The following is a 13,579-nucleotide window of genomic DNA, read 5'->3' as shown; positions in this document are numbered from 1 at the left end:
ACGACAGCCCCAGCCCGGCTCCAGCGACAGCCAACGCCTTTTGCAGCGCGGCGACTTCGAAGCCGCCGCCCCGGAGCTGCCCTTTCCTCTTCGGTGAAGTTTTTAAAAGCTGCTAAAGACTCGGAGGAAGCAAGGAAAGTGCCTGGTAGGACTGACGGCTGCCTTTGTCCTCCTCCTCTCCACCCCGCCTCCCCCCACCCTGCTCCCCCCACCCCGCCCCGCGTCTTCTCTCCCGCAGCTGCCTCAGTCGGCTACTCTCCGCCAACCCCCCTTACTGCCCCTCTCCCCACCCTCCCTCCCCCGTCGGCCCAGCGCTGCCAGCCCGAGTTTGCAGAGAGGTAACTCCCTTTGGCTGCGAGCGGGCGAGCTAGCTGCACATTGCAAAGAAGGCTCTTAGGAGCCAGGCGACTGGGGAGCGGCTTCAGCACTGCAGCCACGACCTGCCTGGTTAGGCTGCACGCGGAGAGAACCCTCCGTTTCCCCCCACTCTCTCTCTACTTCCTCCTGCTTTCCCCACCCCGAGTGCGGAGCCAGAGATCAAAAGATGAAAAGACAGTCAGGGCTTCAGTAGCCAAAAAATAAAACAAACAAAAACAAAACAAAACAAAAAAAACGAAATAAAAGAAAAAGATAATAACTCAGTTCTTATTTGCACCTACTTCAGTGGACACTGAATTTGGAAGGTGGAGGATTTTGTTTTTTCTTTTAAGATTCGGGCATCTTTTGAATCTACCCTTCAAGTGTTAAGAGACAGACTGTGAGCCTAGCAGGGCAGATCTTGTCCACCGTGTGTCTTCTTCTGCAGGAGACTTTGAGGCTGTCAGAGCGCTTTTTGCGTGGTTGCTCCCGCAAGTTTCCTTCTCTGGAGCTTCCCGCAGGTGGGCAGCTAGCTGCAGCGACTACCGCATCATCACAGCCTGTTGAACTCTTCTGAGCAAGAGAAGGGGAGGCGGGGTAAGGGAAGTAGGTGGAAGATTCAGCCAAGCTCAAGGATGGAGGTGCAGTTAGGGCTGGGGAGGGTCTACCCTCGGCCGCCGTCCAAGACCTACCGAGGAGCTTTCCAGAATCTGTTCCAGAGCGTGCGCGAAGTGATCCAGAACCCGGGCCCCAGGCACCCAGAGGCCGCGAGCGCAGCACCTCCCGGCGCCAGTTTGCAGCAGCAGCAGCAGCAGCAGCAGCAGCAAGAAACTAGCCCCCGGCAGCAGCAGCAGCAGCAGGGTGAGGATGGTTCTCCCCAAGCCCATCGTAGAGGCCCCACAGGCTACCTGGTCCTGGATGAGGAACAGCAGCCTTCACAGCCTCAGTCAGCCCCGGAGTGCCACCCCGAGAGAGGTTGCGTCCCAGAGCCTGCAGCCGCCGTGGCCGCCGGCAAGGGGCTGCCGCAGCAGCTGCCAGCACCTCCGGACGAGGATGACTCAGCTGCCCCATCCACGTTGTCTCTGCTGGGCCCCACTTTCCCCGGCTTAAGCAGCTGCTCCGCCGACCTTAAAGACATCCTGAGCGAGGCCAGCACCATGCAACTCCTTCAGCAACAGCAGCAGGAAGCAGTATCCGAAGGCAGCAGCAGCGGGAGAGCGAGGGAGGCCTCGGGGGCTCCCACTTCCTCCAAGGACAATTACTTAGGGGGCACTTCGACCATTTCTGACAGCGCCAAGGAGCTGTGTAAGGCAGTGTCGGTGTCCATGGGCTTGGGTGTGGAGGCGTTGGAGCATCTGAGTCCAGGGGAACAGCTTCGGGGGGATTGCATGTACGCCCCAGTTTTGGGAGTTCCACCCGCTGTGCGTCCCACTCCGTGTGCCCCATTGGCCGAATGCAAAGGTTCTCTGCTAGACGACAGCGCAGGCAAGAGCACTGAAGATACTGCTGAGTATTCCCCTTTCAAGGGAGGTTACACCAAAGGGCTAGAAGGCGAGAGCCTAGGCTGCTCTGGCAGCGCTGCAGCAGGGAGCTCCGGGACACTTGAACTGCCGTCCACCCTGTCTCTCTACAAGTCCGGAGCACTGGACGAGGCAGCTGCGTACCAGAGTCGCGACTACTACAACTTTCCACTGGCTCTGGCCGGGCCGCCGCCCCCTCCACCGCCTCCCCATCCCCACGCTCGCATCAAGCTGGAGAACCCGCTGGACTATGGCAGCGCCTGGGCGGCTGCGGCGGCGCAGTGCCGCTATGGGGACCTGGCGAGCCTGCATGGCGCGGGTGCAGCGGGACCCGGCTCTGGGTCACCCTCAGCGGCCGCTTCCTCATCCTGGCACACTCTCTTCACAGCCGAAGAAGGCCAGTTGTATGGACCGTGTGGTGGTGGGGGCGGCGGCTGTGGCGGCGGCGGCGGCGGCGCAGGCGAGGCGGGAGCTGTAGCCCCCTACGGCTACACTCGGCCACCTCAGGGGCTGGCGGGCCAGGAAGGCGACTTCACCGCACCTGATGTGTGGTACCCTGGCGGCATGGTGAGCAGAGTGCCCTATCCCAGTCCCACTTGTGTCAAAAGCGAGATGGGCCCCTGGATGGATAGCTACTCCGGACCTTACGGGGACATGCGGTAAGTTTCTCCTTCCAGAAATGTCGCCTTTCGGCCCAGGGCACAGAGTCGCTCTGCATTCTGGGGTGTCTAGTGGCTCCTACCTGCGCGAACACTCAGACTGCCCCTGGGAGAGCTCAGCAGGGTAAACCTAGAGCTCTCCCCGTGGACTCCCGGCCTGCCAGAGGTTTAACCTGAGCTCTCCTAATTTCTGCTGCGTGTCCTGGGTGCTGATTCCTGCCCTCCCAGATTCTTCAACTCCCCCAACGGCCCCAAATTCTCGCTACCTCCTGGTACCCGAGTCCCAAACTTAAATCCTATTGTACGGGCCACCTTCAGAGACAAAGCTCATAAGCCCTCCACTCTTCCTTTCCTCCTGTCCTCGAAGTCTGAGAACCTCAATCAGAAATTTGGGCAATTTCTTCTCTTCGGGTCTGTTAGGACTTCCCTTTCAGCCTGTGCAGATTAGCGTCAAAAAGACTGGCCCAAGAGCTTCTCAGCGGGTCTCCTCCAAAGAGGTAAAATGAAATTCTCGGTTAGGGAAAGAAAGTGGTCTCTGGGTGCTGAGGTCTGCTATGTGAAGGAGTGAACTTCTTTCCCGGAAGCAACTGGGGACTTGCTCCAGGGCTGGAGGTCAGTAGAGATAATCTGAACCGTCATGTTTAGAGTAGGCAGAGGGGCAACTTTCTTGGTAAAGACTCCACAGGATTTGCATTCACAGTTTCTCAACGTTGGTTGACTATGTTGAAAGTAGTTGCTTGGGTCGGTTTTCTCTTATAAAGTGTTTATTTTCTCTGTGGATTTTAACAGATCCACAACCCCCTACTTCAGGTTTGCATCAGATCTATAAAGAGGAGAATATTCTTTTAATGTACAATTTAATTAGGCTTGAGTCTGACTTACAAAAGTGTTGGAAAACATATTTTTGTGAAACATTTCCTGCTATTTCAGTGTGCCCCAAAATCTCCACTGGGGAGGGAGGAGTGAGGTTTTTCTTATTATATTCCTTCATTTTTAGGACATGTTAGCATTTTAGAATACATGCTGTTAGCTCTAACAAATTGAGTAAGAACTCTTAGTGACCTATGAGCCATAATCTTACCCCAGAGTTTTAATTAGCATATGAGAAAAGTGGCAGGCAATTGCATCGTGCTTATTAAAAATTATTCCTCACTGCAATTGTTGAGCTTCTTGGAGACCATGCTGAGGATTTTCTCCCCCAGCAAATTAAGATATTAGTTTATCTAGTGAGGGAGGACATACTGAATTGGGGAATTCACTCCTCAGGTAGACCAGGTGCTGATGTCCCTGTGGACTTATGTCTTATTCTTTGTTTCTATGGCTGTTTTCTTTTATCTGTGACTTCTCCGAAATTTCTTTGTTAGCCTTAACATCTTCGTTTGGGGACTTAAATCCAGCAATTTGCCTTCTTTCACTGATGCTTTCCTTGTTACAAGGTAGAGATAGCACGCTATTAGTGAAGAAAGAAAGAGGAGGGTAGGATTTCATATTATTTTGTGGGCTGTTGAAGAAACAGCTTCTTACCAGGCTTTACATTCCATTAGGTTTTTAATGTTTGGCTTACAAGATTTTGAAAGGGTTCATTTGATATCGTCAAAGTATTTTCCAGTTAATTTAGACTCTTTATTTTTGTAATGGGTTTATCCTATGGGACAAAAAAAGTATTCTTCATTTTATAAGAATAAATTTTCTTGGCAGGGTTAATTTTTTTTCTAAGCCTGTCACTAGACGGTGGAGCCCTTCTTCTACTGTAAACTTTTCTTGGGGGGAAATGTCTAAGGTGCATTTTGACCTGCCATGATACTAAACCCAGACTCTGGAACCTTCCATCTTCTGCATGCCTCCCCCACAACTTACTTACTTAGCAGGGAAAAAACTGATGGTTCCACATATTTCTTAAAAAATGTGTGCCTTCAAAGGCAAAACCAAAATTTTTAGGGAATAACTATAGAGAGCAAAAGTTACTCCCATCAGGTAGACAATGAGCTTGGTGATTTTATTTCAGGTCTTAATGAAAAAAGCTTCTTTATGAGGAAGATTATCATATCTTGGTGCCTCCTTGACAGTCTGCTTAAATTAATGACATAAACTAATGAGAATTTAGCAGTTTCTGCAGAAAGTACAAGATTTTTTTTTTCTGGTTTTTGATTGCTGCACTGATTATGAGGAGTCTAGTTAAAAGGAAAACTGGTGTTCCTGTCTCGTAAGTTGACGAAGACTTTCCATTTCTAGGATAGAGAAAATCCTTAAGTCAGTTTATTGAAAATTAATCAATTTAATCAGAATGCAATCAATTCCAATCCAAAAGTTGATATTTTCTTACTTTCTCTTTTCTTCCCCTCACTTTGTAGGGGTGCAATTTGGTGAAAGGCAAGAGATTTCTTAAGCCAAATCAAGATTGTGTCTTCCCTTTCTGTATTGCATGCATTATGTGCCATTTTTTAGCTAAAAATCTCAAAATTGTGCAGGCTTCCAGTGACCTGTTGGGTTCCTCCCTTTTCCATTCATGTGTGTGTTTATGCACATTAGTTAATTTTGTGAAGGGATTTTTTTAAACCTTAGTAACATCTGCACTCACTCTGTGTTCTTACACATTTACAATGTTTCTGCTGAGAGGATGGGAGATGCAAAGGTGGTCTCTTTTACTTAATTTAGCATGTGATTTAAACAGAAGGAAAAATAAAAAGTGATGGGACTTGTGTGCAACCCTGATGATATTTTGTGGAGTTGTCTGTCTTCTCTCTGAGATCAAACAGGACTACAACTTTGTTAATTGACCACTGGCTCCCTTGGCAGAGGTAGGGCTTCTTAGATTCCAGCAGGCAGCACAATAATATGACAAAAATTTATTCTTGGGAGTTGGGTTCTAAGAGAGTCTGCATGCCAGAATTAGAGTTTGGGGTTTAGAGAAATTATCCAGATGCAAAAAGAACATTTTAATTTTTCTCTTGGTAATTTGTTCTGGTCTCCATAGTAGGTAGTTCTTTAGCAGTGCTTTGATATTGACAAGTCTTGTTCCCTTTTTCTATTAGATTTTTCAAAATAAGGCATTTTATTAATTCCTCTTTCCTTCTCCTCTCTCCTCTCAGTTATCAAGCATTTTTATGACTATCTTACAAGGGACAGTTTGTCTTGTAAAGCAGAATTTTCCTTTGAAACCAAGACAGACTATTTCTCCCCATAGGCTTCAAGAACCAATATTTTGGCAAGAAGCATCTTTTCCTTGTGGTCAGCAAATAGGTAGTGAGTTCTGTCTGGATTCCAACAATCAACACCTGAGGACCAAATAGCCACACTGGGTGGCACCCCATCTGGAAGTATACACAGGATGTAGCCCTCTTTCTTGTCCACAGCTCAAGTCAGCCAAAGATTAACACTGGTGAGAGATATTTTCGAAGAAGTTTGCAGGCTTCCAATTGCAGGGTCATTTTGGGGTGCTTTCTTGCCTGTGCTAATTTTATCTCATCAGGCTTCCATTCTTTGAGCTGTAAACTTTGAAATAATATATTAGATTCGCTGGTACGTTTAATTTTCTTTGTCAAGTGTTTTTCATTCCAATAGTAATTTTTCATCTGGTGTACACATATGCATTTAAAACAAAAAATTCTTTGGTCTCCTTTCGCGTACATGCACTGTGGCTTGTACATGTGCAAGCCACTTGGTGGGATTATGTGAATTGGGGTTAGAAATGTGGACAATTTTATTATGATTATTTTTAATGGTGATATCAAGATCACCAGTTTCATTCAGAACCTTGCATAAGCAGGGAGCAGAATGCGGACTGGGTGTGGCAAACCAAGGGCTTATTTTATAGCCAAACCTGAAATCACAACTCTGAAATATAAAAAAAAAAGCAAACAAAAAAATCAAGTTTTGTGAGCTTGGTCAGAGAAGGAAAACAAAATATCTCCCCACCCCCCACCTCCACCATTTTCTCTTTGTCTGCAGCTTCCTCAAGTGCTGCCTGTCCCCGATTTTCTTTTATTCCACTCCTTTCATGTTTTTGACATTGAAATACAGACTCTTCTTTCCACTTCTCAGGGCATTTTTCTCATTACACCTGTGGCATGCTCCTAAATAATTTCTTAAAAAAAAAAAAAATCTGTAAAGTAGCCGATTAGATCAACCCCAGCATCTCTCCCTTAAGACCTAGATGACATGAGGGGATTGCAAAATGAATAGCTGGGTTTTTTTTTACCTTGAGGTTAAAGCCTGGTTCAACAGTTGCTGAGGGAGTTAACTAGATGGCTTGAGGACTTGGCAATTTCATAAAGTATTTTGTCTTATGCTGTCTCTGTCTCTGTCTTGATCTCTGTCTCTCTCTGTGTACTGTAATGTTGGCCACCTTCTCTCAGAACCTGAGAGATAGCTCTGAGACCCTTCCCAGGTCGGTTCGGTTCAGACCTCAGTAGCCTGGTCACAAGCAGTACCTAATATGCATATGAGGGTGCGTGCTGTAAGTGTCCGGCTGGGCTAATCTGCTTAAGCTACATAAAAATTAATCATTTGAAAACAAAGAAAGATATTCAAGAAATTATTCTACCTCCGACTTCCCATATCAGCATTCCATCAAGTTCTGGGATGTTAAATTCAGAGAAAGTTAACCTCATCTTAAACACAAAGTTGACTTTTAAACAAAATTGCTTATAAAGTTCCGTACAGTTACCAGCATTGGTTGCCCTTTGTCATACGGAAGAGAATTATGAAATCTCATATTTACATAGCATTCTTAAAAAAAAAAAAAAAAGACACAGTGTTTTCCAGTTTATTCACTGCATTCATGTTAGTTTGAGTAGGCCAGGAGGGGTGCTTAGTGATTACCCTTTTGCTAGGTAAAGAAGTAGAAAGATAGATTTTCTATGATGTTTGTTTACCACGTAGGGGAATCTCTCTAGAGCAACACTCCCAGGCTTTTTCTTCTTGAAATTTCCCACCTGACAAATACTTTAGATTGTTACTCCTAAGGACTTCTCTCAGTAGCTGCTACATAGAGACGATAGTCTATGAATTATTGCTTGCACACTCATGGGTGATGCCACACGCTCTCTCTCCTGGCAGTTCTTGCTGCCAACCTGCAGGCCACACCAGGACTGAAGGCAGCTCATCTAGATAAGTTTATAGCATTAAAGTGCTGGGTCACTTGAGAATGTTGTCAATTTAGGTTACTTAGTACCTAAGTGTTATTTTTTAAATAATAGCTTTATTGAGACGTAATTTACAATCCATACAATTCACTCTTCTAAAGTGTACAGTTCCATGCTTTTCAGTATATTCAGAGTTGTGCAACCATTATTGCAATCAATTTTAGAACATTTTAATCACCCCCAAAGGAAACGCTATGCACCTTTGTGTTCAATGCCTTATGTTCCCTCAGTCCTTAGCAACCAATAATCTACTTCTATCTATGGATGTGCTTATTCTAATATTTTGTATGAATGAAATCATGTAATATGTGGTCTTTTGTGACTAGCTTCTTTCACACAGAATATGTTTTCAAGGTCGTCCATGCTGAAGCACGTATCAGTACTTCGCTATTTTTTATAGCCTAATAATGTTCCACTGTATGACTATACCACATTTTATCTATCCGTTTATCAGGTGATGAGCATTAGGGTTGTTTCCACCTTTTGACTATTATGAATAATACTGCTGTGAACATTCATGTACAAGTTTATTGTGGACATATTCAGTCCACATATTGTGGACATTTTCAATTCTTTTGGATACATACATAGGATTGAAATCTCTGAGTCATATGGTACCTCTATGTTTATCCTTTGAAGAACTGTCACACTGTTTTCGAAAGTGTCTGCACTGTTTTACAATCCCATCAGCAACGTATGAGGGGTCCATTTCTTCCACATCCTTGCAAACACTTGTAATTCTCTTTTTTATTACAGCTATATTAGTGGGTGTGAAGTGGTACCTCATTGTGGTTTTTATTTCTATTTCCCTAATAACGAATAATGTTCAGTATCTATTCATGTTCTTATTGGCCATTTGTATATCTTCTTTTTTGAGAAATATCTATTTGGATCCTTTGCCCATTTTTTAGTTGGGTTTTTTATTATTGAGTTTTAAGAGTTTTAAAAAATATATTCTGGATGCATGTCCTTTAATAGATTGTGATTTGTGGATATTTTTTCACATTCTGTGGGTTGTCTTTTTTACTTTCCTTTTTTTTCTTTTTGTGTTCTTAATGGTATCTAGATTGAAGCACAAAAAAAGTTTTAAAGTTTGATGAAGTCCAATTCATCTATTTTTTTTTTTTCTGTTTTGGCGTATGATTTTGGCATCATATCTAAGAAGGCTTTGCCTAATCCAAGATTACAAAGATTTACACATATGTTTCCTTCTAAGAGTTTTATAGTTTTCGCTGTTTACACTTAGGTCTTTCATCAGTTTTGATGTAATGTTTATATATGATTGAGGTAGGGGTCCGACTTCATTCTTTTACACATAGATACTCATTTCTTACAATATTCTTGTTGAATTTTTCCTCACTTAACTGTCTTGGCACCCTTTGTGTAAAATCAGTTGACTGTAAATGTGAGGGTTTATTTGTGGACTCTCAACTGTATTCAGTTGATCTATATGTTTATTCCTATGCCAGTACCACATTATCTTGATTATTGTAGGTTTTTAGTGAGTTTTGAAATTAGGAATTTTGTGCTCTTTGACTTTGGTCTTGTTTTTCAAGGTTGTTTTGGCTCTTGTGGGTCCCTTGAGTTTTCATATGAATTGGGATAAGCTTGTCAATTTCTACAAAGAAGTCAGCTGGGATTCTCACAGGAACTATATTACATCTGTAAATCAATTTGGGGAGCATTGCCATCTCAACAACGTTAAGTTTTTTCATCCATAAATATGAGATGTCTTCCCATTTATTTAGATCTTCCTTTTGTCAACAATTTTTTATTGTTTTCAGATGATAAGTTTTGCAGTTCTTTTTAAAATTTAGTCTTAAGTGATTTATTTTTTGATACTATTATAAATTGAACTGTTTTGTTGATTTTCTTTTCAGATTATTCACTGCCAATGTATGAAAACATAATTGTTTTGTGTATTGATCTTGCATCCTGCAACCTTGCTGAAAATACCTGAGTTTTGAATACTTCTGGGACTTATGGGGAAGAGGGCTTCTGCTGTTTCACTGAACGTTAAAGCTTATTTCATTTCATCCTGTATGAAGGCTGCATACAAGCCTTCTGTATGAAGGGGACACTGTTGTCATTTTTACTCAGCTATAAATTTGAACTGGTAATCCCATCCCCTTTCAGGATGAATAGGAGAGTGTTTTTAAATGTTCATCTCTTTAGAGAACAGCGGGAAAGAAGCCTAATAAGGTTTGGGTCGTTTATAATCCCTTTTTTAGAATTTGGATTTGGGAACTATTAGCAAGGGAGTGAGTAATAATAATAATTTCTATATAGAAAACTAACATGTAGAGGTGACAAATGAAATCACTAGCTATATTTGGCTTATGTTTAGGTTTTTATAAGCAGCTAAAATCATAATTTTGTGTTTTTATCTCTTGTCCTTTGGACAAAGTAAATTCCAATACTCCTTCTGATGTGCATTTCTAGATGGGGAAAGGATTCCTTTACTCTCATATAATTTAAGCTTCTTTTTAGAGATGTACTCCATAGCCATGAAGCAAAGATAAAATTCATCTATGTAGAGATTGAACTTTGTCTTCATTAACACTCTAGGCTAAAGGTCATAGCTAATCAGCTACAACTGTCATGTCCTGATAATTGTGAGTTAACTGCAGGCCACCCAGCAAAAGGTTTAGTTATAATCTGATAGCTGTCTGTAGAGATTACCCTAATAAAGGGAATTTTTTAAAAAAGAATCTGGCAGGGCATAGTAGCTCACTCCTGTAATCCCAGCACTTTGGGAGGCCGAGGTGGGCGGATCATCTGAGGTCAGGAGTTCAAGACCAGCCTGGCCAACATGGTGAAACCCCATGTCTACAAAAAATACAAAAATTATCCAGGCGTTTTGGTGGGCACCCATAATCCCAGCTACTTGGGAGGCTGAGGCAGGAGGATCACTTGAGCCTAGGAGGCAGATGTTGCAGCGAGCCGAGATCATGCCACTGCACTCCAGGATCCGTCAAAAAAAAAAAAAAAAAAAAAAAAAAAGACTCTATCAATCAACCACTTTTCATTAAGCACCTGCTATGTGTCCAGCATGTACTAGGAAGAGAGAAGATAAAAGGGGACACAATTCAGACAGAATCTTCTTGAGGTAATTGCTTACAAGGAGCTTATAGCCACTGAAAACAAAAACAAACAAAAACAAATAACCAAAACCCAAACAGAAATGCAGCACCATCATGCCATAATGCCTGTATGAGATCCTGGATTGTACGGTGTGGATTTTTTTAAATGTAGATATTTAAAAAAAAAAGAGAGAGAGAGAGAGAGAGAGAAATGATTCAATAGAGGCTGAAGTGGTCAACAATGTTACCTGTGGCTGCTTTTAATCCTTTGTGGCAGTAAGTAGGAGCATGTCTAAACTCAAGCAATAGATTAAAGATACTGATGTATATTTTAAATAACAGAAGTTGGTACCTCTGGAAAGAATTAACTGGAGGCATGGGTTGAAATCTATTTCTGCTTATTAAATAGTGCACCCCAGTCAAGTTAGTTGCCAATTTTTTTTCAGTTTCTTTCGCTATATCATCGCACTTGTTGGGTACATGTTTTTGATGTCTTTATCTGAACAAGTCCGCAATAATATGAGTAATAAATTAGAATAGAAGGTGATTAATAGCTCTGAATTTGATATAAGATGCCCAGTGTGGTGGTCAGATCAAGAGTTGTTTTTCTGCCTTCTAAGTTTCCATTGATCCTGATGGATTGCACAAATAGAACAATTCGGGGAGTATGGGGGCACATGACGATCTTATAAGAGCTTTGCTGTAATAGACAACGTAACATTCTGAAACGGCCTACCACCTAACATGGGCTCTGGTTCTCTGCAGGTTGAGTGAGTTCCTTGCTTGTGGAACTGTAGTCCCGCTATCTGGCCGCTAGGGGGACTGCAAGTGCCCCGTGGCAGGATTTCCCTGGGAATGGTGAGCCTCCATTGACGGTTTCAACACACAGCCAAGGCCCTATCGCAGGATAACTTCAACCAGAACTGCTTAGCACCAGACAATAAATAAGCTACTATGGTACTTACTGTTTCATTTGGGATGTTCTTTCTCGAAGTGTCAAGCATTTTAAAGTAATATTTTGACTTTTTAATACCTCTCTTTGCATATGGAGCAGGACACAGCAAATATATTCAAGTAGCACTGTCCAGTTTATAGAGAAGTTTCATATTCCATTATTGCATTTCATTCTTGTTTCTACCCTGTACAAGTAACTAGAGTTTGGAGTATTATAATAGTATTCATACTATTACAATACTTTTATTCCCATTATAAAAATTATGCTAAGAGTGGTTAAGTTACATGTTTACAATCAAACAGCATCAAAGTGACAGATCTGGGATTTCAGTCTCATTCTTTCTTCTCCAGATCATGTGTTCCCTGCTTTTATCTCACAGCTCTTTTTACCTTATAGATAGGAAACATGAGAGTCAGAGAGGCAAAAGAACCACAAGTGGTGTCAATACTAGAAATTTATGAAGTTCTTAAGGCTTCTAGGTTTGTTACCCATCCACCAGACTGATGGATTTGGTTGTGTGAGAGTTCTGGGTGTCAATAACCTTGCCATTCTACTTTACAGACTGCATACATTCAATAAATGCCTATTAAGCATCTACTATGTGCCAAATTCTGTACTAGGCACCAATGATGTAGCAGCGAACAGAACACACAAAAATATCTGAATGGAGCTGACAGTTTAATGAGAGGAGACATGTAGTATACATCTGAGCATGAATAGTGTCATGCAGAATAACTTCACAGAGTATAGGGTATAGAGATTCAAGGTGAGAGGGAATATTTTATATCTGCTGGCCAGGGAAAACCTTACTGGAAAGGTAAATTTTGAGCAGTGACCTGAAGGAAATTAGGAAATGAGCTGCTATTTGGACATCTGGAGTTAGAATATTCCAGGCCCAGGGAACCACAGGCACAAAGGGCCTGAGGCAGGAGAGCATGCTTGCTGTGATGGAGGACAAAAAGGCTCATATGGCTGGTTTAAATAAGTGAAGGATGGTAGACAATGAGATCAGAGTTAATGAGGTTGCATGGTAGGTCTTCCTTAAGACTTTGGATTTTACTCCTAAGCAGGGTGTATTGGAAGGTTTTGAGCAAAGTAACATGACCTGACTTACACTTTAACAGGCTCCCTCCTCTTCATAACATCTGTCACTCTGATATATTATACGTTTGTTTGTTTACTTACTGTATGTGTGGAGAAGAGACTGTGGGAGCAAGGAGGGAAGCAGGGAGACAAGGCCACTGCAGTGATCTGGGTGAGAGGTGACCATGTCTCAGACTAAGGTAGTATTGGTGGAGAAGATAGGAAGTGGCTGAATTCTGGATGAGTTTTGATGGTAGAGCCAACAGCATTTACTGACAGGTTGGATATTCACTGTGAAAAAAATAGAGGAGATGAGGATGATTGCCAAATTTTTGGTCTGAGTAACTGGAAAAATGAGATTGCCATTTACTAAAATTGTGAAGACTGTATGTAGAGCAGGTGCATGGGCAGGATAGAAATCAAGAGTTTGATTTTTGACTTATAAAGTTTGAGTTATCTGATGAGCATCCTGATGGCTTCTCAGTTTTCATTCAGTGCCCTCAGCTTTGCTGTTCTTCAAGAAGATTAAAAAGGACCTTAGAGATCACCTAGGCTGTAGGTACCCTCTCCCTTCTTTCCTTTTACTTTATAGAGGTCTATAGAAGGGTAGGGACTTATCCAAGGTGAAACAGTGAGCTGGTGACAGAACTAGGGCACAAACCCAGTTCTCTTCGATTCTGATGCAGTAGATTTTTGTGTGTGTGTGTGATTCTGAGGACTCATTTGGGCAAGAGTGAGTTTTTTGTTTGTTTGTTTGTTTGCGCAAACCTAAAACCAG

At 42.7% G+C, this 13,579-nt stretch overlaps 1 protein-coding gene across 1 annotated transcript in view; it reads left to right on the top strand.

The window, feature by feature from the left end:
- The first annotated feature begins 279 nt into the window (after nt 1-279).
- The window catches only part of LOC105476689 (androgen receptor), a 170,302-nt gene continuing 157,002 nt past the window's right edge, over nt 280-13,579 (top strand). Inside the window, exon 1 of the mRNA XM_011732842.3 lies at nt 280-2,536. Within this exon, the coding sequence (XP_011731144.2) occupies nt 993-2,536 (1,544 nt within the window). The 5' untranslated portion in view covers nt 280-992. The remainder of the gene's footprint in view (nt 2,537-13,579) is intronic.

The sequence above is a fragment of the Macaca nemestrina genome, chromosome X, assembly GCF_043159975.1.
Source record: "Macaca nemestrina isolate mMacNem1 chromosome X, mMacNem.hap1, whole genome shotgun sequence".
NCBI classification, from domain to species: Eukaryota; Metazoa; Chordata; class Mammalia; order Primates; family Cercopithecidae; genus Macaca; species Macaca nemestrina.
This window is presented reverse-complemented; position numbering and strand designations above follow the sequence as displayed.